The 26,252-nt window shown below is 39.8% G+C and overlaps 1 protein-coding gene across 4 annotated transcripts in view; it reads right to left on the bottom strand.

Annotated features, from left to right (window-relative positions):
* Positions 1–26,252, bottom strand: part of DCLK1 (doublecortin like kinase 1) — a 405,267-nt gene that overhangs the window by 353,507 nt on the left and 25,508 nt on the right. For all 4 annotated transcript variants that reach the window (XM_056109146.1, XM_056109133.1, XM_056109140.1 and 1 more), the window contains exon 3: positions 21,419–21,765. In XM_056109146.1, the coding sequence (XP_055965121.1) occupies positions 21,419–21,765 (347 nt within the window). The remainder of the gene's footprint in view (positions 1–21,418; positions 21,766–26,252) is intronic.

Below are 26,252 nucleotides of genomic sequence, written 5' to 3'. Positions count from 1 at the left end.
CCCTGTGGAGCCAGAAAACCCCACATGACAAATAGCTGGCAACCCAGGAAAACAGGCCCAGCACTTGGCCACCCTCCCTGCTTCCCCATCTCTTCCCCCATTCCCATTCCCCAGCTCCGCGCCTGATGAGCCTGGAGGGAGACTGAGGCTTCTCCATGCCCCGGGTAAGGCTGTCTCACTAGTTTTGAAACAGAGCCTTGCCCTGAGTCCATCTGCGTCCGCTCTCCCAGCTGCACTCAGCCATTCCTCTCCCTCAGCACCTTCCCTGTTTTCCATTCGTGAACGTTCTTGCTGCTTCGACTTTCCCATCACTCTCCTCTTCTCCCCAGTCCTCCCTCAGAGTTGGCTTTGTTTGTCTTCGCCTTTCTGTCTCTGTATAAAGAAGCCCACATAGGCCAGTTCTGTCACTTCATCTGTCTCACGCCCTCTTTTATGTCAGGACACTGACTCTTCTCAAACCAATGACATCCAGCCAGACTTGATTCTCTTCTCGCTCACATTCTAAATGGGAAACAAGACCAAAGTCTTGTTTCCTGGGGCACAAGAGCACTCCAACAATAAGGAGTGGGAAAGGTTGATGACACTTGGATCAGCACTTGGCAGCAGGAGACAAGCCCAGCATTTGGCTCGCTGGATTGAGGTCAGCTGGGAAGGAGATCCAGATTTCCGTCATGCAGTCTCTGTCATTTCCAAAGGCCACAGTCCCCAAAGGTGCCACATGCTTTGTGGGAATCTGAATCAAGCTCACGTCCTCTCACTCCATAGCAACTTCATGTGCATTCCCTCTAGGAAAGGCCCTACAGTGCACCGCCACGCATGTTTCACTCCGAATGAAAGAACAGGACACTCGGAGAGGAACTGTGATGGTGGGGACAGTGCCTCACACTGATGCTCTGTGAGGACAGGGAGAAAGGGCAGCCTAGAGCACTGTTGGAAGGAATTTAAATTGAGAAAATAGTAAAGAGTTTCCTCAAAGATTTAAAAACACAGGGGATGGGGGTGGAGTGACAGTACATCAGGTAGGGTGTTTGCCTTGCACCCAGACTACCCGGGTTCAACCCCTGGCATCCCATATGGTCCCCCAAGCACTTCCAGGAGTAATTCCTGAGTGCAGAGCCAGGAGGAACCCCTGAGCATTGCTAGGTATGACTCCCCCCCCAGAAAAAAAATAGGAGCCGGGAATACAGACCAGGAGGAGAGCACTTTGCTACTATTTGCAAGGCCCTAAGCTTCATCTCCAACACCACGTGGCCCACTGACCTACAATGGGTGTAGTCTGGTGGTCCCAAGGTATCACGGAAGCAGGTCCTGTGGCTTCTTATCACTACTAAAGGTGGTCCTGATTTTTTCTTAATTTTTAAATAAAACTACATATTTTACAGCAATTTTATTTCTAGGTATTTACTTAAGAAACAGGAAAACAGTTTTAAAGATAAATGTAACACCATATTTATTACAATATTATTTATAATCACCAAGAGATAGAAACAGCCAAAGTGCCTATTAAAGAACAAATAGGATAGGGTCATGTGCGCACACACAACACACACACACACACACACACACACACACACACACCACAGCTGTTGGAAAGAATTACAGTCTTAGTGAAATAAGTCAGAGAGAGAAAGAGAGAGAGAGAGAGAGAGAGAGAGAGAGAGAGAGAGAAATGACACATGATTTTACTTATATGTGGAATTTAAAAAACAAATCAAACAAAATCAAATTTTCAAGAAAGAAAGAGATTTATTGGTGATTAGGAGAGGGGAAGAAGGAATGAGGGGGATGAAGAGATAGAAACTTAACAGCTATAGACACACCAAAAAAATTCAGGAGACAAAGTGTGCAGCATGGAGGTGATAATGAAATTGTACTGAAAAATTTAAATGCTCGGAAAACGTGGTAAGTTAACTTATGAATCAAGGTAAGGAAAGCAAATGACCAACACTTCTAATATGACATGTTTCACCAGATAAAGTCCTCCAAGTTGACACTAAGAACGTTGTTCTGTACTGGGGCCAAAGCAATGGTACAATGAGCAGGGTACTTGTCTTATACACCACCAGACCAAGGCAATGAAAGGGAGCACAGAGAGATGAGCAGAGAGACAGGAGGAGACAGGAATGAGGGGCAATGTGAGACTAGAATGAGAGGCTCAATGAGACTGGAACAGGCACGTGGGGAGAATGGGATAAACGGCCACTGATCACCAACCAGCCTGGCCTCATTTCCTCCTTCATCCGCCCGTGGCATTGGCTGTCCAGGGCGGGGGAGTGGCCCGAGACCACCAAACGCAGGTGTCAAGAGAGAGCTGCGGGGCTCCCTAGCCTGGTGATTACACACTCCTGTAAGCAAAACATGTGTTCCGGTCCTTCTCACAGATTTTTAAAGATATTTAAGCCCTGTAGGATGGAGGGGGAACAAACAGCCAACAAGAGCCTGTGGTCTAGCCCCAGTACCTGAAGGGACACAGACAGATGCTTCTCATCAGTTGCCCCGGGCCCATCTGCCTCTTGCGTTTGGCTACTGATAATGCTATAAATATCTGAATGGCCCTTGGCAGAGAAAAGATTCTCCACCCTCGACCTGGTTGATTCAGGATCATCCATCAGCTAAAAAAGCATTCAACCACTTAGAAATTGTGGGGACTGTAGAAATAAGGCAGTGGGTAAAGTGGGTAAGTCATTTGCTTTACGTGTGTTAGACTGGATTCTATCCGTAGTACATATGCACATTCTATCCCTTGTACATATGGTCCCCAGAGTAATACTAGGAGTGATCCTGAGCGCAGAGCTGGGAATTAAGCCTGAGCACCACTGTGTGTGGCCCTCACACACATAAGAAAGAAAGAAAGAAAGAAAGAAAGAAAGAAAGAAAGAAAGAAAGAAAGAAAGAAAGAAAGAACATCCCTGAGCACAGAGCCAGAAGTAAGCCCTACCACAGTCACATGTGGCCTGAAAACTGAGGGAAGTACAGGGATGGAGGTGAGGGGAGAGGAAAGGAAGGAAGGGGATGGAAAAGAAGGAGAGAGGAAGTGACCAGGACATGGAGGCCCAAAGAGGCTCCGGTGTAAACAAAAGAACCAGTTATCAAAAGTGGAAATGGGTGGCAATAGTCACCCAGTGGTCTACAGTCTACTTTCAGCATGCTTCTCCCATCCTGGGAGGATCCTCCCAACACCCTTTATTTGGTTCTCCTTTCTCTATCTGAGCTCCCTTTTCCCCCAGCATGTGTGGCTGGCCTCCAAGCCATGGAGTAAAATTCCTGGTACTAATCTCGGCCATTCTTGGGTGTTAGTCTCCTATTTTGTTACTTAATGTTCCCCAGATGAATGCAATCTTTCTATGTCTATCCCTCTCTTTCTGACTCATTTCGCTTAGCATGATACTTTCCATGTAGTATCACTTGTATGTAAATTTCATGACTTCCTCTTTTCTAACAGCTACATAGTACTCCATTGTGTAAATGTACCAATCTGTTCTCCGGCACTCAGGTTTTTTCCAGATTCTGGCTATTGTAAAGAGTGCTGCAATGAACAAACAAGTTCAGATGTCACTTCGACTATACCCATTGCCTCTTTTGCAAACCACAACACCCAACAGGAGAGAGAGAACAAAAGGGAATGCCCTGCCACAGAGGCAGGGTGGGATGGGGCGGATGGGGGTGGGAGGGATACTGGAATCCGTGGTGGTGGGAAATGGGCACTGATAGAGGGATGGGTATTTGATCACTGTATAATTGAAACCCAAGCACAAAACTTTGTAAGTCTACAACTCTACCTCATGGTGTCTCACTAATAAAAATTTAAAAAAAAAGAACCAGTTAGAGTCAGAGTATGATTTCACATAAATGGAAGGATTTGATAAGGAGAAAAGTGAAATTACCTTTCACCTTATTTTTTGGTTGGTCTGGGGTCATAACTCAGGGTATACTCCAAGCTTAGTGCTCATGGTGGCTTCTGGCAGTGCTCAGGGGCACATATGTGTTGCCAGGGATAAAAATCAATCCTGAGTCTCCATTGTGCAGGCAAACACTCTAACCTGTTGAGATATCGCTCCAGCCCCATTTCTTTATGACTTATTTCTTTGCCCCATTACTTTATAACTTAATTGGCTCAAAGAAAGAGGGCAAAATTAAGGTGCAAAAGAAAAACAGGACCAAGGGAGGCAGGGACGGTGTGAAGCAGGACTTCATATCTGTCTTCCTCAGAGGCTTCAGCATTTTTTTCTGGTAATGAAACAAGCAGAAGAAAATCCAGGCCCCATTTACTGAATAATTTCTCAATGTGTCAGAGATATTTTCTCAATAACCAGAAATTTCTTAGGCTAATCAAAGGCAGTAGAGAGCACAGGTAGCAAGATTGACTTTCTTCTCTCACTTCCTGGGTTCCATCTCTGAGTTGCTTCAAGAAAAATCACGACAAAATGCAAGGAAATTAAAACAAAATTTGAAATGTACTTGAGGAATAAACATCAAGGACAGAATCCCTTTGCCCCCAAAATGCAACAGAATAAATAATGTACATGTTAAGCACATAGTAGAAAATAAATAAATGTTACCAAACCCATAAAGTGGGTTTGGTAACACATGACTTTCATAAAGGTCTCAAAGGGGAATTTGATATCCCAAATTTAAGAGCCAGTGTTGTAGATAAGCCAAAAAAACCTGAGTTAAAGGTAAAAATAAAGCTGCCAACCACAATCACTCTACCCCCACTGGCTGTCAGAGAGATCCTTATTTATGGGAGAGATCTTCAACTCACAGAAATATGAATCGACCTCTTGCACTCCTCCCCAAAGCTTATTTACCCCATCTTCCAGAAGTGTTGTATGTATAGACGAAAGCACTCAAGCTTGGGAGATATCTGGGTTGCTACATATGACAGGGCTGTTGGATCTTTACTTTTTCATTTGTTCTGATTTGTGGGGAGTGTTTTCTGAGGAGCTATAATGAACAAATGTCAGAATATCCAATGCCAAATAAAGATGTATCTGGTGTTTCACTAATAAAAATTAAAAAATAATAAATAAAGATGTATTGTTTGTTTTGTTATAAGTCAGTAGAATTGGTTCAACACCCCATTCTGCTGTATCTACTTTATGGTGACAGATTTCATTTAAAAGGATTCTTAAATCAAGGGATCATTCAACTGAGTGAAAACTAGCTCCCCAAAGAGGATTACATAATTACAAACTATTCCACCAGTTTAGAAAAGGGTGCTCTATACATGGTTCTCTCCAGTATAGATACCACTGACCATAAGTCCATTTGCGCTATGAATGGAAGGATTATTAGGAAGGAGGTAGGAAAGAGAAAAACATCTGGGAAGCAATATTGGCATCTACCAATGTCAAAATGGTACCTACAAATAAACCCAGAGTCTTTGCTAACAGTCAACTCATCCTATTCAGCAAACTCACAGGGGAGTTGAGACTCTGTGGTATGAAGATGATACTGAAGGGAAATAAAGAAGAAGAAGATAGATTGTAGTGAATATGCAAACTTGTCTGGAATCCAAAAGCCAATAGCATCTAAACACTGGCTTACAAAGGCATTCATTGATCATTCAATGAACAGAATGCCCCGAGGAGCACCTCTATGATAAGGCAGGATATTGGAATCCCTCACAATGCACAATCAAATATCTTCCCTCAAGAAGAGAAAAATACACAATAAAAGATGTCTTCCGAATCTTGACTAGTGAAGTGATAAAAGCACAAATGAAGAAGCTGCTGTGAGAAGGGGGCGAGTGAGATTACCAGATAACTGGATCTCTATGAGGCACAGACAAAGCACACTCAAAACATATTTTAATGATGAAAAAAATGAAAGGATACACAGATGGAAACATGCAAATAGAATCTAAAGTCTAATTCTTGCAAAGAAAATCTGAGACAGAAAAAGCAGTGACAACAGAACGGGTTCCCTCATGTCCTCTGTGATGCAGCCCAGGGCATTGGAGGATGTCTCGGATTGCATCCTGCCATCCTCATTCAAAGGTCTGCCTCCATCTGGGATTCACTCAGAAATGCCCCCTATACGAAGAGCATGAAGACAGTAAGAACGTCAATGTGCTAAAACTGGAGGCATAACCTTCTTGGCTCCACGTTACTTAGGAAACCTCAATGAACTGCAGTCTTGTTCATGCTGGAGACAATGCAGTAATGGTTAGAAAGACGGAACTCAGTAAATCTGTAATTATATCAGTGACTTCAAAGATATAGTCACTTTGGCAACTTTGACTGATTCATACTGGCAAAGTAAGTTTGAAAAGTTGATGCAGCTGGAAAGTGGGTGGTGACTGAACTAGGCACAGAAGTTGGAACAGGATGCAGATGGGCATAGCAATATCCTGAGGGGAAAGAGTCCAAGCACTGGACTGTGGGGTGGCTGCCCAGTCCTGTGAATTTATCACAATTACAAACTCACTTAAAGTGGATAAGCTTTATGGTATGTAAATTACATTTCTTTTGCTTGCTGGGGGAGGAGGGGGCAGGTGGTAGGAGGGGCTTCTACCCATGATGATCTTGGGATCATTCAGTGCTGGGGATCAAACTCAGGCCTCCAGCATGCAAAGCATGCGCCCATCCCTTTCAGCTATCTCCCCAGTCCCTATAAATTTTATATCTAGTAAAAAGATAAATGTGTCTATTTTAAAAGCCATAGGCACGCCCAAATTAACATGTTTAAAATTCAACAAATATTCAGCTTCCGTATAATGGTGACGTTTCTCAGTAGGGTGATACATTTTTTGGTGTTGGAAATAGAAATCTTTATTATAATTTCTCAGAGGATTATTAGGTGCTTTTTAGAATTACTCATAATTTGGAATTTTGTAAGCCTTCAAAATGGCAAGAAAAACTGAGAAGAAAGCATGACATTTTAGGAACTTTCTCAACATTTACTATTCATTTGGCAACCCACTCCACCTTATTATTGACAGATCACTAGAATCTGATCATTGCAGAAGTATTTTTACACTCCAGTTGGAAAAGTGGACAAAAAAACTAGCAATGAGTCACACACATTCATGCAAAAAAAAGGGGGGGGGGCAAGAGGGAGGAATTCACATGGAAGTTTATACTCAAAATGTTTTCTGAACACAACACAGAAAGTATTGCACTGTGGTCAGCCACAAGTACATACTAATCATTTGTGTGGGCTGTTATTTTCCCTCTGTTTCTGCATCTGTAAACTGGAGGTAAGAATCAGCAGGACCCTAAATAATACTGTTTCAATAAAAATTGTTTGGTAAGATGCCAATAAGGAGAAAAAGCAATTCCAGCCAGGGCGACTATTCACTGGAGTTTGTATGTCGGTTTTCTCCTGGTACCTCACCTTTATCCCATATCCCAAAGAACAGGTAGGTTTAATTCATTGTTGTGTCTTCACAGACCATCTCCAAAGATCAATCACAAGTACAGGAGGACATACACTTCCGATTTAAGGTTGGCTTCTGCCTTGTGTCTATGCTGACAGGACAAACTTTTGACCACCCACATTTATTGCCTATAAAGTCTGGGCTGAAAAATAAAAAATAAAGACATTAAAATAATTTGTAATGTGATATACTAAAAAAAAAAACAATAAAATACTGGGTTTCTAAAAAAAACAAACTAGTATGACATATTCCAGCTGGTGTTACACCAAATCTTGAGGCAAATAGGACAAAGGAAAGGTCAGTGGAATAGGATCCATCTATGTAGGGTCATTTACAGTAGGGTCCTTCCAAAGATAGAAGAATAAGAGAACAAAGCATCTGTTCATTAAAGTACAAAGGGTAAATATTTTCCTTTTACAAAATTAAATTTGAGACCTTGAGAACAGTGTCATTACATTTGCTGGCCCTCAAAACTATATTAACATTTCTCCAGTTCCTCTCCTCATTTTCTTAAGCTGAAAATGTTTGTAAGTAGGGCGAAGTATCCCCAAGGTCAAGTTCCAATACATCTTGATAATTTTGTAAAGTCTGACAAAGAACTTCCATCTCACTTTGACTGATGCGAGAAGATGAAAGGTGATTTGCACAGGTCTGCCTGCTAACACAGCTCACCAGGAAGACACAGTTAGTAAAATGGAAGGCTAGTACATTATTATTTATTTTCCAGACTTCTAAAAGATGCCAAATATCTAAAGCATAGGAAGTAATCTAAATGCAAAGCTATTAACACACATGAAGGTACACAAATTCAGGCTTTTAATATTATTCTGCATCAGCATGTGCTAGAAGTGATGTTAACGAAACTATAAAGTAACATGCCTTTAAGTTGAGTAATTATCTGCACATAGTACCTGTCATTACCTCACTTCAGTAACATTTCCTTTAGGAAATGGGTTTTAATTTACGGAGACTTGCTTTATGATGGAGTTTCCTCAAACCATGCAATACCATGGCAGAGACAAAACAAGACAAAGACAGGCAGAACAACGTTGATGTTTTGGAGTTAACATTTCTTTGTAGAAAAATCTGCTAGGTGGGCTGGAGCGACAGTACAGTGGGTAGGGCGTTTGCCTTGCAAGCAGCCAACCTGGGTTCAATCCCCAGCATCCCATATGGTCTCCCGGAGTACCGCCATGAGTGATTCCTGAGTGCAGAGTCAGGAGTAATCCCTGAGCATCACCAGGTGTGTGACCCAAAAACAAAAAAAAGAAAAAAGGGGAGGGGGGAAACCTGTTATGTAAAGACCTACTCATAAAAAATGAAATAAAAACATAAAAATAGTCTAGTTTAAATGCTGTTATACTCACATTTCCAAACAATACATGGACAATTTCAAATAAAGTAAGCATAGCAATCATCTCCTACTTATATGAATCTGCAAACATGACATGAAGTTATTCTAGCTATGAATCCAAAAACGCCTCTTTTCCTTATGATTGCAGCTTGATTCTCCCAAGCCTTGCCACTAGCTTGTGAAAGAAGACAGATATTCTCAATGTCTGGTACAGAACTCAAGTTCAATCAATCTCGGCCCGTCTAACAAATTTAAATAAATATGTATGTTCCCAGTAATGGAAAGCATTTAAAGTTAAAGGCAAAGTTTTGAACATCTTAATAAAGCCCACATGAAATTCTTGGTCCATTTTGGTCAGAATCAAAATATTCCACTAGACTGTCCATCTAACTTATTTCAGGTCTGTCTGTGTTTCTATGACCACAGAGAACAATGGGCACTGAACAATAAGATAATATGGAAGATCAGTTTCCCTTCACTTGAGTGTATCACAGATGCATGAGTGGGGATATTCCTGAGATCCTCTCTCTTCCTACAAGGTTAACAGTTATTACCAACTGCATCACAAGTTTAAACAATGAATGCATTTATTTTGTACTCAGTGCCTAAACTGACCAATATGATCTGAAATGTAAATAAAGGAGGAAAGAAATTTTTATATAGAAGAAGATAATATCCCTAAAGAAAAATTGACCAATGCGTCCACACAATTCCTTTCCCAAACAACCCCGGGAAAACTGAGAAATACATCATTTTCTTTTCTCCAGGACCACTGCACCAGTTAGTGATAAAAATGAGCTTTTTTATTGGTTCTCCATGTAAATATCCCACCTATTTCCTGGAATTTTTTTTTCTGACTTGGTTCTGTAACCCCAGAGAAAGAGCTAATCTTTGCAATGGGTGGGGGCTGGGGTGGGAGGGCTGGAAATCTCAGTTGATGGGGTCTCTAAGCATTGTGTGTCTGTTTGCAAACCACATCTGCCCTAAGTGGTTTGTAATCACTGCCAGTTCACAGCTGAATTAAATAGGATTCATCTCTTCACTCTTTCCAGACCCCAGAATGCACTGGAAGAAAGCCCACTCCAATTCTGATTACTAGTGGTTTTTCCATCAGTTTACCCTATCTTCGTTCTCAATGGCTGATTGTGCAATATGTAAGCCTTTGGGGACTAAATCTTTAGGTTTACTAGCTAGAAATTATTTTCAAAAGTTAGTCCTCCATTTCCTGCACACATTTCCTATGTCCTAAGTATTTCCTATGTTATTCTGAACATCATCCATGTTAAGATTTTTTTTTGCATGCATGCATAGGAACTCAGCTTGACAAGAGTGGGAGATCTACAACCAACTTTCCAGAAGAATTTTAATGACTTCCAATCACCCCCATGGATGCTATGCAGAAGAACCATGAGGAAAATATTAGATTTGTCCAGTTTATTGAGGGAAACAAACAGATAACTCCTAACGTCATGTCTGTGGACTTTGTAGCAACCACACACATTTATTGTTTCATCAGGATAAAAATTTACATAGTAATTGTTTGGCCTTTCCTGCATATCTTAACTTTCTTTTCTTCTCCCACAGGAAATCATCCATCCTCACACACAGCCACCCACTAAGGCTGGATTGCAGGGTCACACATATCATACTAATGGACTGCACATTGTTGATGGCAATTATTTCTTGTCCTATGATATTAATGCAGACACTGAGAGGAGGCAAATAAAACTGCTAAATAAGCCAAAATTAATGTTGAAGTTCTATCTACTTTATTACAGCCAGGATTTATCAGCTATTATGTCTTTGATTTATGGTTTTTACATTTGTATTATTCAAGCCACCTGGATAGAACTTCTTCACCTTTAACATAAGTATAAATCGTGGAGGATTTTGTCAAAATGCATATTCTGCTTCAGTACTTCTAGAGTACGGTCTGCATTTCTACAAGCTCACTGGTACCATCAATGCTGTCCTCCTAGGGCCACTCTTGGTAGCAACTGTGTGTGTGTGTGTGTGTGTGTGTGTGTGTTGGACTACAACAATCAGTGCTCAGGGCTTACTCATTCCTGGTTCTACTCTTAAGGTCACTCCTGGCATGACCTGGGGGACCATATGTGATACAGGGGACAACCAGAGTTGGTCAAGTGCAAGGCAAGTGCCCTACCCATTGTACTATCTCTCCAGCCTGGTAGGAAGATTTTTAAGCCTGTGTGTGGCATACAAGAAGCAAATAAGGTCATGACCTGAGGAAATGAGGTGTACAACTCATTTATGTTATAGAACTAATTTCCAGTTCCAAAGGTTAAATGTTGTTATTGTTTCCCCCCTCCCCCCCACCACACCTGGCAATATCAAGACTTACTCCTGGCGACTAACATCCAAGAATGGTACCAGGAATTTTGCTGCATGGCTTGAGGCCAGCCGCACACGCTAGGGGGAAAAGCGGCTCAGATAGAGAAGAGAGCACCAAATAAAGGGTGTTGGGAGGATCCTCCCAGGATGGGAGAAGCATGCTGAAAGTAGGCTATAGACCAAACATGACTGCCACTCAATGCCTCTCTTGCAAACCACAGGACCCAAAAGGAGAGAGAGAGAGAGAGAGAGAGAGAGAGAGAGAGAGAGAGAGAGAGAGAGAGAGAGAGAACAAAAGGGAATGCCCTGCCACAGAGGCAGAGTGGGATGGGGGGGATGGGGGGTGGGAGGGATACTGGGATCATTGGTGGTGGAGAATGGGCACTGGCGGAGGGATGGGTATTTGATCACTGTATAACTGAAATCCAAGCACAAAAATTTGTAAGTCTACAACTGTACCTCCCTCATGGTGTTTCACTAATTAAACAAACACACACTGTCCTCCCATTGTTCATCGATTTGCTCGAGCGGGCCCAGTAACATCGCCATTGTGAGACTTCTTGTTACTGTATTTGGAATATTGAATACTCTCGGTAGCTTGCCAGGATCTCTGTGAGGGGTGGAGGAATCGAACCTGGCTCAGCCAGGCTGGCTGCGCACAAGGCAAATGCCCTACCACTGTGCTATCGCTCCAGCCCAGGGTTTAGAGCACTGGTCTTGTAAACCAGGGTGTTTCACTAATAAAAATTAAAAAAAAAAAAGACTTACTCCTGGCTCTGTATTCAGCGATCATCCTTGCAGGGCTCAGAGGACTAGAGGGGATGCAGGAGATCGAACCTGGCATGCAAGGCCACCCTACCCTCTATACTATTGCTCTGGTCCCAAATCGACTATCTCTTTAGATAATGTTTACCTTGTATGATTATGTCCTTGAAGATTTTCTTAAACAAAATTTTGACTTTTGTTTATTATCTGTCAAGATAAATTAGGTTTCTTGTTTTCCAAGTAGAGAAAAGGAGCATAATGGTCACTTATTGGGACAAATCTTGCTCTATAATTCCATGATTTTTATAAGAATTTAAGCCACAAGTTAGAATCAAGAAGTTTCATCTGATAAATATCATAAATATTTTATAAACAGACATAAATTTATCAAACATGAATATCTGGTAAATAACAAGAGGGTCAAGAATACAGAGGTCATAAAAATGGTATTTCTGCAGGATATTTGCTCTTATAACTCAAAGCGGAAGTGACTAATCTTTATTTTTTTCCCAGGAGAACTTTAGACACTGCAGGTGAGTTCTGAGACACTTCCAGTCTCCGATAACTGATTATACTGAACAACATCCCAAGAGTCACTTTTCTGAGGGTGTTTGAGTCCGAATCTATCTCAGAGCACTACTTCTCTTAGCCCCAGGTCAGAACACACACAGTTCAATTACCACAGTGAACAACACACTGACAACTTACCTCCTAAGTATCTTCACATAGCAATACATTACCAAAGTTAGAAAGAAAACGCTTAACAATTTCAAGATCTTTCCTATATGAATATACATACTGTCACATGAAATTACATGCAAGCAAGACCCAAAAAGATGTAGGGCGATTTGATTTTTTTTAATGCAAAAGGCAAAGAAATGGGCTAAACTATTCATTATAGCTAGCTTACCAATAAAACATTCCAGCATATTTTAATAAGCCATTTAAGTTTGTCTTAATATTTTTTTGCTTTCTTCAAAATTCTTTTTAATTTTTTTTTACATTTTTTTATTAGTGAAACACCATGAGGTACAGTTGTAGATTTACAATTTTTGTGCTTGGGTTTCGATTATACAATGATCAGATACCCATCCCTCCACCAGTGCCCATTTTCCACCACCATGGATAATATCCCCCCCACCCCCATCCCCCCATACCCCCCTGCCTCTGTGACAGGGCAATCCCCTGTATTATCTCTCTCCTTTTGGGTGTTGTGGTCTGCAAAAGAGGCATTGAGTGGCAAACATGTTCAGTCCATAGTCTACTTTAGACATGCATCTCCCCTCCTGGGAGGATCCTCCAAACACCCTTTATTTGGTGCTCCCTTCTCTATCTGAGCTGCCCTTTCCTCTAGAATGCCCGGCTGGCCACTAAGCTATGGAGTAATCCTCCTGGTGCTGATCTCAGCTATTCTTGGGTATTAATCTCATATTTTGTTACTTTATATCCCCCAGATGAATGCAATCTTTCTATGTCTATCCCTCTCTTTCTGACTCATTTCGCTTAGCATGATACTTTCCATGTTGTACCACTTGTATGTAAATTTCATGACCTCATCCTTTCTAACAGCTACATAGTACTCCATTGTGTAGATGTACCAAAGTTTCTTTAACCAGTTATCTGTTCTTGGGCATTCAGGTTTCTTCCAGTTTCTGGCTATTGTAAAGAGTGCTGCAATGAACAAATAAGTGCAGATGTCACTTCGTCTATACATTTTTGCCTCTCTGGGATATATTCCCAGGAGTGGTATTGCTGGGTCAAATGGGAGCTCAATTTCTAATTTTTTGAGAATCGTCCATACTGTTTTCCAGAAGGGCTGAACCAGTCGACATTCCCACCAACAGTGAAGGAGTGTCCCTTTCTCGCCACATCCGCGCCAGCATAGGTTGCTTTTGTTCTTTTGAATGTGGGCCAGTCTCTGAGGTGTGAGATGGTATCTCATTGTGGTTTTGATCTGCATCTCCCTGATGATTAATGATGTAGAGAATTTTCTCGTGTGCTTTTTTGCCATTCGGATTTCTTCTTTGAGAAAGTTTCTGTTCATTTCATTGCCCCATTTTTGGATGGGGTTGGATGTTTTCTTCTTGTGGAGTTTAACCAGTATTTTGTATCAAAATTCTTTACTATGATCATATATTAATGTTACAGTGGAACAACTCAATTAAAGCATAAATCTCCCATCTGTTCTTTTGTTTCCATGGATGCCATTTACAACACAGTTCAGATTTTAAAATGGATTTCTTAAGTTCCATTCAATTTCTAAAACTTCCCTCTTTCATTTAATTGAGTTTCAAGGATTTAGACTAATCAGAAAAATCTGCTACAACATATTGTACTCTACTACCACAAACACCCTTGAACACTGTAGGTTTGTGTCTCTGCAATAATTAAGCCAAATGCTATTAATGCAAATCTCATATTGGCCTGTCACCAATTTTTAAATCCACAGAACATATTGATTAGTTCTTCTTTGAATTCATAATGGCTGAATCAAAGTAAAAAATACTTAGAGAAATTTTCTTCACTCATAGAAAACTATTATTTTTTTCAATATACATGAGTTTGGAGAATTCATTTTCTCAACAGGTTAAGTTCCAGTACAATCAGGGATAGACAGTCATGAATCCAAGTCTACTCTTCTTAATGCTACCTATTTGAAACTAGTCTATAAAATCTTGCATTTTCCCTGAATATTTTTGCATACTACCTATGCTTCAATAAGAGATGATTAAACAAATTTCCTCAAGACAAAAACATTCAGTATATGGAACTATTAAACTTCAACTCTTAAAGCAAGGTGCTAACTTAATTTGTTCAACCCGAATGCTCCACTAGGAAACTCACTCAAAGTCCAGAAGTCTGGTAAAGCTGCCCAAAGTGGTCTTCACAAACCAGAAGGAGAGTTTCCAGAAATACACCCATAGACTGTACTGAATTCTAGGGTAACTTAGAACTCATTTTATGGTAAATTAGAATTCAATTATAGAAACTGGCTTCTGCTGAGACCAAGCTAAGTTTAAAATATATAGCACAACAAGGCACCATATTTAATTATACAGCAGAGAAACTCAAACTAGAAGAAAGTAATTAAATAGTTAACTTCTCTATTTGAAGAAATTAATATCTACATAAGTATAGATGTAGTTTATAAGCCATAAATATTGACTAAATTTTATTTTCTTTTTATTTTATTCTAGACACTTTTATTCCCTAAGTGAAGTACCATAGCCCCCCTTTTTTAAAAGCAAATTTTTTCACCAATTCCAAATTCTAATAAATTATGAAGCTTGCTCAATATGTGCCTTAAGATTTTGGAATTTGGTGGTCTTATAAAATTTAAACTAAAGTATTTGTATTGTCTTTTTGTTTCACATCAATAGCAAATAAAACTAAAGGTGTTATTTTCACAACATAAATATGCCAAATTATAATAGTTAAAGATCTGTTTACAAGGAATGAAGACTTTTTAAGACATAAAAAGGAGCAATTTTACTATTACCAGTAACTACAGAAAAACTTCTTTTTCAGACCAGTCAAATCCCGTTTGATCCTAAATTCAATATGAAATTTGGAAATTCCTAATTTTCATATGAAAACCTCTAGTTTTTATATTGCCTATGCTTACTGTTATAACCAAGATAACATGTGGTAATAATGTGAATGTTTTCTAAACTTGTAAGGGGAAAGACATTTTCTTTCCTTTTTAAAACTGAAGTAGCACTGCATTTTAAATATTATGCAAGTTTCCATTGTACTTCATTGACAATCAATGTGTGTGTTACTACCTACATAATGTTTACCAAAGAAACCTCAATGTTACTCTTCACCTTACAACTGACCAAAGAAGACACATATTCTAAAATAGTTAAATTCAAGAGTGCACCAAATTATACTACTTCTGGTTAGAATTCATTATTAAATCTAAAAGGAAAAGAAAGACCATCTTGAGGTATCTGATTCAAAGATTCTGAATTTCAGTAAATGTGAATACTAATCACCAAAAATAAATGACAATTATCATGAATCATTTTCCAATGCATTTGATGCTTCTAATTGGCAAAAAATGAGCCAACAATCAAAAGATACAGCAATGAGAGAGCAAATGCTTTGTCTATTGACAGCTACTAGTGTTTCCTTTGTATGGCAACTTAAGAAGATATGGACAACTCCTTGTTCTTTTCTGCCACTTGGAGACACTGAGAAACAGCTCTATGAATCAGGAACTGGGTCTCACCAGACACCGAATCTATTGGCACCTTGATATAAATTACAGACTCTAGGACTGTAGAATGAAAAATTAAACTGCTTATAGGCTATCCAATCTGTGCCATTTTATTGTACAAGCCAGAGTGAATTAAGACAGTGACTATATCTGTTCTCGGAGTTTACCATCTAAATGTGCTGATGAGTGCCTCTACTGCTAAGTTATTCTGAGCATTTTTTATATTTCTGTCCAATCAACTGTTGGCTCCCACTAGTATTACAACAGTGCTAGGGTTTGTTTTGTTTTTTGATATTGGGTCACACCTGGTGACCATCAGTGGTTATTCCTGGCTTTGCACTCAGTAATTACTCAAGGCAGTGTTCTTGGTACCTTATGGAATGTCTGGGACCAAACCCAGATCAGCCTCGTGCAAGACAAACGCTCTACAACTGTACTATTGTTCCGGCCCCGGTACTAGGTTTGACAAAGTATATGAGCTTTGTGAAATGCCGAAAGGATAAAAAAAAATCCCTATTCTGCCACTAAAGAATGCTCCTATTTTCTATAGAGCTCCAACGTCAAAGAGTAATAGGATGGGAATGAGCATTTTTTTCTTTTTGCTTAAAGGGCAGTCTGCTTTACTGTTATTACATTTCATTGGGGAAAGGGAGATCATTGAAAAGCGCCTTATCAAAGAATTTCACAGAATAAATTGTCCGCTTCAGTAACAGTTGTTCTAAGTCTTGCTGTTTTTTATGTTTCTAAGGGAGGATTGAAATCACAGATTTAGAAGATTTAGCAGTTCAAGACACCCAGATTAGCTGTTCCATAAAAAGAAGGAGAAATACAGGTACATCAAATCTTGTTTCTTTAGGGCTTAGTTTAGCCACCTAAAAGAAAGTCACACTCAAATGACCTCTTCAGGAGCCTGACAGGCTAAGTAAACGACCCACAAAAAATTTCCAACATGTATAGCCTGGACTGGAACCAGAGAAAAACATTATCATCCTTCAAAACCTCCCTCAGATCCAAAGGAAAGGGACATGACTTTAGGGTCCTAGGTTAGGATCCTAACCTCCAGCTAGAGCAAATCCACTTTCCTCTGAAGGCTCTTAATCATGACCCAGACAATAATGCAGCACTGAAAAAAAGATGCAGGAAGCAATTCCTTGACCTCTCCACCATGCCAGCAAAGTGCCTAATTGCATGGCAAGTGCCTAATTACAACTGAAAGGCATATTTGGGTGCAAGAAGGCCCGATTATGCCATCTTTTCACTGAATCTTCGATGCCACTGACTGAATAAATAATGAAGTCCAAAGCCTCAGAAAGGGCTTGCTCCCAATCTGTGCTCAGGGGTTGCCACAGTTGCCTGGGGAAAATGCAGCTTTCTGCAAAATATCTTCAAGATGGTGCAGCATTTCTGGTATGCTGAGTTCATTATCTCAGGGGCTTATCGCCCCCACCACTGTCCTGCTAATTGTAGAACTTACAGCAAACCCAGGAGGTGACTAAACCGTGGTGTGACAGGAATAAGTGTCCATCTTTGGGTTAGCAGACAGTTTCACTGTCACAACTCCAGATTTCCTGGTTTCCATCCCATGGACAAAGCTGCCAGCTCCCTGGAGACCAGCTGAAAAGGCATTTCTGCTCATATGTCTTGCTTCCTACTAATTTACTCAAAGCACTGACACTAGAAAATTTTTTTGCAATTCTATTTTCTTCAACACAAACATAACTTACTTCCTAAACCTATAAGGCATTGATTTCTCTGCTGTCTATTCTGGACACACAAGTTCTCCTGTACACTTGTTTTATTTTGTTTTGTTTTGTTTATGGGCCACAGCTAGGAGTACTCAGGGTTCACTTCTGGCAGGCTCATGTCATCACACAGTTTGCCAGGAATCGTGCAAGGTAAGTGCCCTACCCACTATAATATTTCTCCATCCTTATATAGCATTGTAGCACTGTCCTCTTGTTGTTCGTCGATTTGCTTGAGTGGGCACCAGTAGTGTCTCCATGTGAGACTTGTTGTTACTGTTTTGGCATATTGAATATGCCACGGAGAGCTTGCAGGCTCTGCCATGAGGGTGGGATACTCTCGGTAGCTGGCCAGGCCCTCCAAAAGGGACGGAGGAATCGAACCCAGGTCAGCCGCGTGCAAGGCAAGGCAAACACCCTACCCGCTGTGCTATTGCTCCAGCCCCATCCTTCTGTACAAAAAAAAAAAACACCCAAACAAACATGTTTTAAAGAGGTAGAATAAGGGTGATGTCCCACTAGTAACCATGTGGACCCCAATGCCAATAGCAAGGTGCCACCTACTAGGACAAAACAAAACTCCACATGAAGCCTTGCACAGTGATTTATTCTCAAAGGCTTATCGAGCCTTGGATTCCGCCAAGGTTGTCAATGAATGCTGCTCTAGCAAACTGTGTAAGAGAGGAGATTTCTCTTTGAACAGAACAATTCTAAAGACTCCTGGGGTCCATGAGGAAGTATCTTTGTTCCCACTGGGAACCCTGGCAAAAAAAAAGTCTTTATATTCTGTCCAGTTCATCATCCAATTCCTCTACAGCTTTTTGCCACTCGTGCTCTGAAGAAAATATGCCACACAGTAGAGATAATGCCACAACAGGCAACTGAATGTATTCAGAAAAAACTGAATACAGCAGTCAGCAGAATGACTGCAGGAAAAAATATATAGAGAAGGAATCTTTCTTATGATATCCCTAGAACTGATTATGCAAATTATTTTAGTGCATTTACATCAGTTTAGTGCTTCAATATAAGGGCTATGCAATATATTAGTTGCTAGCAGGTCTGAAAAGACACAGGTTCAAATGCAACCTCCCCCATTCAGATCTGTGTGGTCTTGGATAAGTCTTCTCCACCCCCCAGCCCCACTCCCCACCAAATTCTATGCCTTAGTACCCTAATCTGTTACACGGGAGTTAGATTCAAGCTGTTCTGATGATTAAAGCACAATCATATGCAAGACTTTTACTATAAGGCTCAAAAAAGCTAATAATCATTGTAACTTAAAACTGCTTCCACATATTGTTATAGCTGATCAGACAAGCACCCTATGAAACAAAAGTAATTATGTTATCATGTGTTACTGAGTATAATGTGTTACTGAGTAAAGTTAAGTAGTTTGCTAAAAACATAAATAATCTCTGGACCATGATTTGTATCTTAGTCTTTTGGCAGCAACCTTATGATTCTTTTCTACTATGATGAATCAATTACATGTAAACCACAGCAAAAACAGTTATTGTAAAAATATATATAATAGATAAATTCCTAAAAATAAGAAACAATGAGAACATCATAGCATCTAAGATGGAGTAAGTATGATCAGTTGATGGTGAACTTAGCAAAAATATTAAAACACTGCTTTTCAGTTTCAGAGTACAGCAATTTAAATCTTCCAAAATTCTAAAAGGATAGGTAACAGGAAGATTGATAAGGATGAATTCCCTTCCTTCCTTCCTTCCTTCCTTCCTTCCTTCCTTCCTTTCTTCCTTCCTTCCGGTAGGATTCAGGGGCTACTTGTCACTGTACCACTAAGTCACTCACAGTGGTACTTGGAGAACCCCATGCTTCTTGAGATTAAATCCAGGCCTGCTACATAAAAAAAAGCATGCAGTCTGGCCCATTGAGTTGTTGCCCCAGGTCATAAATCTTACTTTCTATATACACAGGTAAATGCTCATCGAGAGAAAACTCCATATACAAAAATGCAGAAGCACAAGATACTTGGGTAATTCACAACAAAGGGAACTAGTGAAGATGTATAAATATATTCTTGTATAAATATGTTATTATATAAATATATTCTTGTAAAATATATTCTTGCAAGGTTATTCGTGTCTTAATTCATAAGCTATAAGTAATTCATAAGCAATGGACATTCTGATCACCAATATATTGATACCATTTTGCTACAACTAACTAGAACTAGAATAGGGGATAGAGGGTAGAATTCTTTAATGACTAACACTCTTTTAGCATTAGCATCAATTTCCAACTCATAAAGTTTGAATGTGTTGGCCTTCAAAGACTTGAATGAGTCTTCTATTAAATAAGATCAACCTTCTAATTGAACCTAGTTTCAGTGCTTAACATATATCCACATAAGTTATTCCAATTATCCTCAAAATCATTTATTTCAAGCATTTGAAAGCAGAGAGATAGTGCAGAGGTTAAGGAGCTTGCCTTGAATTCAGCTGACCCTGGTTAGTAAGCTAGTGCAGCAGGTGGTCCCCAAAGTACCACCAGGGATCACTCTTAAGCACAGAGCCAGGAATAGGCCCTGAGCACCACTGCTATAGTCTACCCTCACCCAATAAAACGAAATAAAACATTTGTACAGATCCATATTGTAAACTATTTTTCAGGCAGAGATTTGTGCTCTAATAAATATTAAACAAAAGCACTGCTAAAGTCTTGATGATTGGCTAACGAGTCATATTGTACACATACTGATTTATTTTCATCCAGAGTCTATCAAATGTTTACTGAAATTCACGGAAGATACCATTTAGATTTATTTGAGCAATACACATTAGAATGTTCACCCATTATGTTCTTCCTATAATTAAAGAGTCCCCCTTCTATTTCAATTCTGAAATTATGTTTTTAATAAAAGACATAGCACTCTAGAAATATACCAGTTGCCAGGAATGATTCCTGAGCACAGAGCCAGGAGTAAGCCCTGAGCACCACTAGGCATGCCCCCAATACCAAAACACGTAAAAGTTAAATTAAAAGACTATAAAATCTTGCTAATGTTACTGGCATAAAAGTTAGGTCAGGGGCTGGAGCAATAGTACAGTGGGTAGGGAGTTTGCCTTTCCATGGCCAACCCGGGTTTGATTCCCAGTATCCCATATAGTCCCCTGAGCACTGCCAGGAGTAATTCCTCAGTGCAGAGCCCAAAGTAAACCCCGTGCATCACCAGGTGTGACCCAAAAAGAAAAAAAAATGTTAGGTCAAAGAAACAGATTTTTGTCTTCTGGTCAGAGTTTACCTACATTCCAGTTATGCTCCATGCTATAAGCAATAACTAATAAGTGCAAAATTGAAAACCCATGGCTGAAAAGTACCATTGACATTTAGCAATTAATAACTGAAAATGTGAAAGTAATCATTTACGCTTTCAGAGATGGGCTTTTTCACTTTTCTTTCTAAGGATGCAATTAGGATTAATTAGCGATTTGGATTGTTTTGAGGTCAACAACTACATAGATGATGCAACTCCCTCATATGAAGCTAATTCAGAATCCTACCGCGAGACACAGAAATCCCCAAACTGCCTCGTCCTCGCCTAGGGGGTCAGGAGTAGACGCTCCCCTCACCTGCTTCCCATCCAGAGTGTACAGGCGTTTCACCACTCCCGAATCCAGCTTGATGGCATCAGTTATGTCAGTGAGAACCTGCTCGAAGGAGTGAGCAGTTTTCTTGTTCAGCAGAATTCGAACAGCTTTGCGCGGCTTCACCCCGCTTCTGATGATGGTGACCAGCTTGGGTCGAATGAAATCCTTATTCTCCCTTACCTCCGAAGGGCTCCCTTTCGCAGTGGCCAGGGAGGACACAGCCCGAGAAGCAGAGGTGGTCTTGACATTCACTGACCAATTGGGGTTCACATTCTTGGTGTACTCCAATTTCTTGAATGGCTCGATTGAGCCACACACGTAACTCTCTCCTGAAGAAGAAAGAGACAGATTTAAATAGACACCGAACCAAACCCATTTCGTTCCTTTTTTTTTCTCTTCATCTTTGATTTCTCCTTTTCTACTCAGAGGTTAGAGTAGTTCTGGATCTCTAAATAGTGGATGGTCATAGGCTGCAGAGATAGTACAGTGGGTAAGGTGCTTACAGAGCTGACCCAGGTGAGATCCATCAGTGTATATGGTCCCAAGAGCACGCCCAGGAGTGTTTCCTGAGCACAAAACCAGGTAAGTCCTGAACACAGATGAGTGGCCCCCAAACAACAAAAAAATCAATGGAAGATCATATATGGAATGTCATATGGAACATCAAAGTAATTATGATTTATCATTAATTTAAAAAGGTTTTATTTTTACTTCTAACTCTGTTCTATTTACAATCGACAGGCATCCTGGGGCAGTGGGAGGGCGAAGGGTGGGAATCAACAATTCCTATCTTTCTTCCTTCTTCGTCTTAAAATCAGGGTTAGAAACTATAATTGAATAGGTCTCAGGCAGATATGGAATGAATTCAACAGAGAAAGTATTTTTTGACTGATTAAAAAGTATTCTCATATTCATGAAACTTCAACATTATATGCAGTCACACTCCAGAAGCAACCAAAATAATCACTCTTCCTTTCCTCTTATTTACCCGGGGGCTAAAAACTGATATATTGACACTAAGATGCTAATTCACATGCTTATAGATAAAAAGTCTTGGGAGTGTTCAATTTACAAACTATAATATTTATAAAACTAAATATAAATATATAAAATAAATAAAATAAAAGTAGCTACCAAAATGTTGCTATATTACTATATAGCACAATAAAATTTATTAAGTAGAATTCCCAAACAAAACATTGACATGAAATGATGATTGTGTTTGACTAGATCAGTGGAAATTTTTCACACATAAAAACAAATAAGTAAATTATATATATATGTATAACAAATAATCACAAACACTTTGAATATTTTTTGTTTTATTTTGTTTTAGGGTCACACTCAGTAGTGCTCAGGTCTTATTCAAGGCTCTCTGCTAAAGAATCGCTCCTGGAGTGCTCAGGAGATCATGTTTCGGTGCTGGGTATCAACTGCATGTAAGACAAGCACCTCACCTACAATAATATCTTTCTGGCCTTAAATATCTTACATTATTACTTATCAATTATATATCCAACAAATCTTAAAAGGATAATAATTAGAATTTTTTAAAATTACTTCTAAAGAATTATTTCGTGAAATCATTCAGGCTATCAAGTGCAATTTTATAGCACACACAAAAGTAAAACATGTACAAAGCGGTGACAAACTATAAATCACTCGTCCTAAATAAAGCTTTCATAAGTTAAGTCACTGAGTGTTGATATTAAAGACTTTTATATCATATTAATGGCTTTTTCTATGTTATTAAGGCTTTGTAACAGGAATGCATAGAAAATGTTTAAAAGCCTTTATAATTGCAGGTAAAGTGACCTCAGACTAATTCAACACGGCCCATTTGCTCTTATCTAAGTCTGTACCGTATTTTAAAATTAACTGTGCAAACAGCTAGACCCACAGAATAAGCATTCACATAAAAATAAGTGAGCCAGGGTTTCACAAATAGGAAAGCACATTTCTACATGTTATCAAACAATAACTTTGAGATGTTTTAAATATGTATTTTAGAGCATATTTTTATGACCTCTCACTAGAAACTGCACAGCGGAACTAATTAGTAATCCTCTTCTATTCACCCAGTAGATGATATCTGATCCAAAGCATGCTTTCCTCAAGACACAGTTATCAAAAATATATTTGTGGGGCCTCTAACAAAGTGGTGTGTCTGAAGCATCTGAGGAGCAAGAACATGGTTGTGACAATGGTTAGAAATACTGGGTACAAGCTGTGGTCTCTCCAAACATGAGATTTGGGGGAATTCCTGGCTCTCTGTTAAGTGATAACCAAAGGTTATAACCAGAAACTATAAACTACTGGACCAGCAATTTATGACAGTGATCTACTAAAGACTGCCGGTCCAGTTTCAACAAGACTGTGAAAGCCTCCAACTTCTCAGTGATGAAGAAGTGGCCCCAACCACTCTCCACCCAAAATCAAATTGGACAGTGAAGGTCAAAGTAACTTCCAGTACCAAACTGCCACACGAGGCACACCACTTTGTGGCCACACATATTATTCAACTGCAATCAAATGAGACTGTACTACTCTGACAGTGCAGGTCCCTTGAAAGAAAAAGGGGGGGGGGAAATCACCATTACTGGGAGTCAGTAACATTTTATAAGAAGTTCATTGGTTCTCACTACATGATGTTGGACATCAGATTGGGACTATCTCAATGTGAGAATGACCTAAAGGCTTCCCAACATGGTTCACAGCCCATGGAACAGTTAGCAAAACCTATCTTTGTCAGAATTCTGTGCTAATTATAGATGTACAATTATCTGATTGCTTAGAAATTTATACATATACATACATATATACATGTATATAAATAACTTTAAATTTAAAACAAAAATAGTGGTTTACATTTCAATAAAAGAAACTTTAGAAAAAATAATTCAAAAAAGAGGAATTTTTAAAGTAGTTACTTAACAATATGTAACAGGTTTGTTGAAAGGAAAAATAAGGGTCAGAGAGCGTATAAGCGTTAAGGCTCTTGCGTTGTTTGCGATGCAAACCCCTTCTACCACATCGGAGAACCAAGCGTGGCCCAAACTCTACCAGCCCCCACTAAAAAAAGAAGAAAGAAGCTTTTTAAAAAATCAGATAAATTATGCACGTGATTTATTTTTTAACGTGACAACTTTGAAAAGGGAAAGCTGGTCTGGTTTAAGCAATGGCAAAGAAAAGAAATGTGCGTTTAATCTGTGCTGTCACTTTGAGTTTCTTCTGCATGATTAATCATATTCAAAGACCAGAATGGAGTACTGAGAAGAGTGTAAGGCTCTGATAAATGATGATAGTGAGCTAAGAAGGACACGACAGCTAAAGGGAGCAGAAGGTGCTGGCCACCAAACTCAAGATCGTACACCATGCAGAGCTGTCGTTGAGAACTGACTACTCTCTTCAGGAACCCAGGAAAAGTCACCAGCAGTTTCTCTATGTTAATCAGTGTCTCTGGAGGTTACTGGAAGATGTCATACTGAGTGAAGTAGGGCAGAAGAAGAAAGACACGCTGGATGATCTCACTTATCTGTGATATATAGTATGTTGGATGAGAAAATGTACTTTTGAAAAAAAAAGGATGCCCAAATCACCTGTGTGACCCCAATGGTTAGAGAGGAGAAGGGATAAAAAAAAAAGAAAGGAAATCAGGGAGGGGAGTGGTGGAGAGGAGAACAGGAAGTAATAAGTGAACAGGCATCAGGGTTTCAGTAATAGTGGTGATACAGTAAGCATATTAGCATATGTCCAAAATAAAGACTCAACAACACTGAAAATATGGGATGTAGCTGCAACCACGGGAACTTGGTAATGTGCCCAGACAGGTGGGGGCTGGGGGTGGGGATGGAATAGAGGAACACTGATGGAGGGGAACTGGCTGATGGAGGTAGGATTGATGTTGAAATAAACTATATCTAAAACTCAATGATCAATAGCTTTGTAAATCACAGTTCTTTAATTCAATTTTTAAAAATCACCGAGAAGAAAATGTTCCATTAAATCGAGTGGATATATTTTCATTAAATGCATTACCCCCATAGCTCGACTGCTTTTATGTCAATCATAATTCTGAATGCCCAGCCATCACAAGAGGTGTTGTTTTTTTCTTTTGGGGTCACAACCAGCGATGCTCAGAGGTTACTCCTGGCTCTGCACTCAGGAATTACTCCTGGCGGTACTTGGGGGACCATATGGGATGCCAGGAATCCAACCCGGGTCGGCCACGTGCAAGGCAAATGCCCTAATCGCTGTACTATTGCTCTGGCCCCGGTGCAGTTCTTTCTTAACACAACTAAAGTTGATTGTGTTCTCTGATTTTATAAAAAAAATAACTTTTGAATTAGTTAATTCCGTTTGTTCTGCATAAGAAGGCATAGTCGAGATTTGATTAAATAGCTCTATTATCAGGGCAATGCAAATCAAAACAATAGTGAGATATCATCGAGAATGACCTATATCGAAATGGCCATGAATAGTCAATATTAGGGGGATACAGAGAGAAAGAACCCTCATTCACTATTGAAAAGGAAGCTCAGATAGAGGAGGGAGCACCAAGAAAAAGCTGTCTGGAGGATTCAGTGGGGATGCAAGATGCATGCTGAAAGCAGACTATAGACCGAACATGATGGCCACTCAATACCTCTATTGCAAACCCCAATACCCTTAAAGGAAAGAGAGAGCAAAAGGAAATACCCTGCCACAGAGGCGGGGCAGGGCGGGGGGTGGGGCTGGAGTGGGGGGGGAGGGCTAGTGGGAGCATTGGAGGCGGGGAATGGGGTGGAGAGATGGGTACTCGATCATTGTATAACTA

Source organism: Sorex fumeus, unplaced genomic scaffold (genome assembly GCF_029834395.1).
Source record: "Sorex fumeus unplaced genomic scaffold, SorFum_2.1 ptg000008l, whole genome shotgun sequence".
Lineage (NCBI taxonomy): Eukaryota > Metazoa > Chordata > Mammalia > Eulipotyphla > Soricidae > Sorex > Sorex fumeus.
Note: the sequence above shows the minus strand (reverse complement) of the source record. Positions and strands in the feature narration are given on the sequence as shown.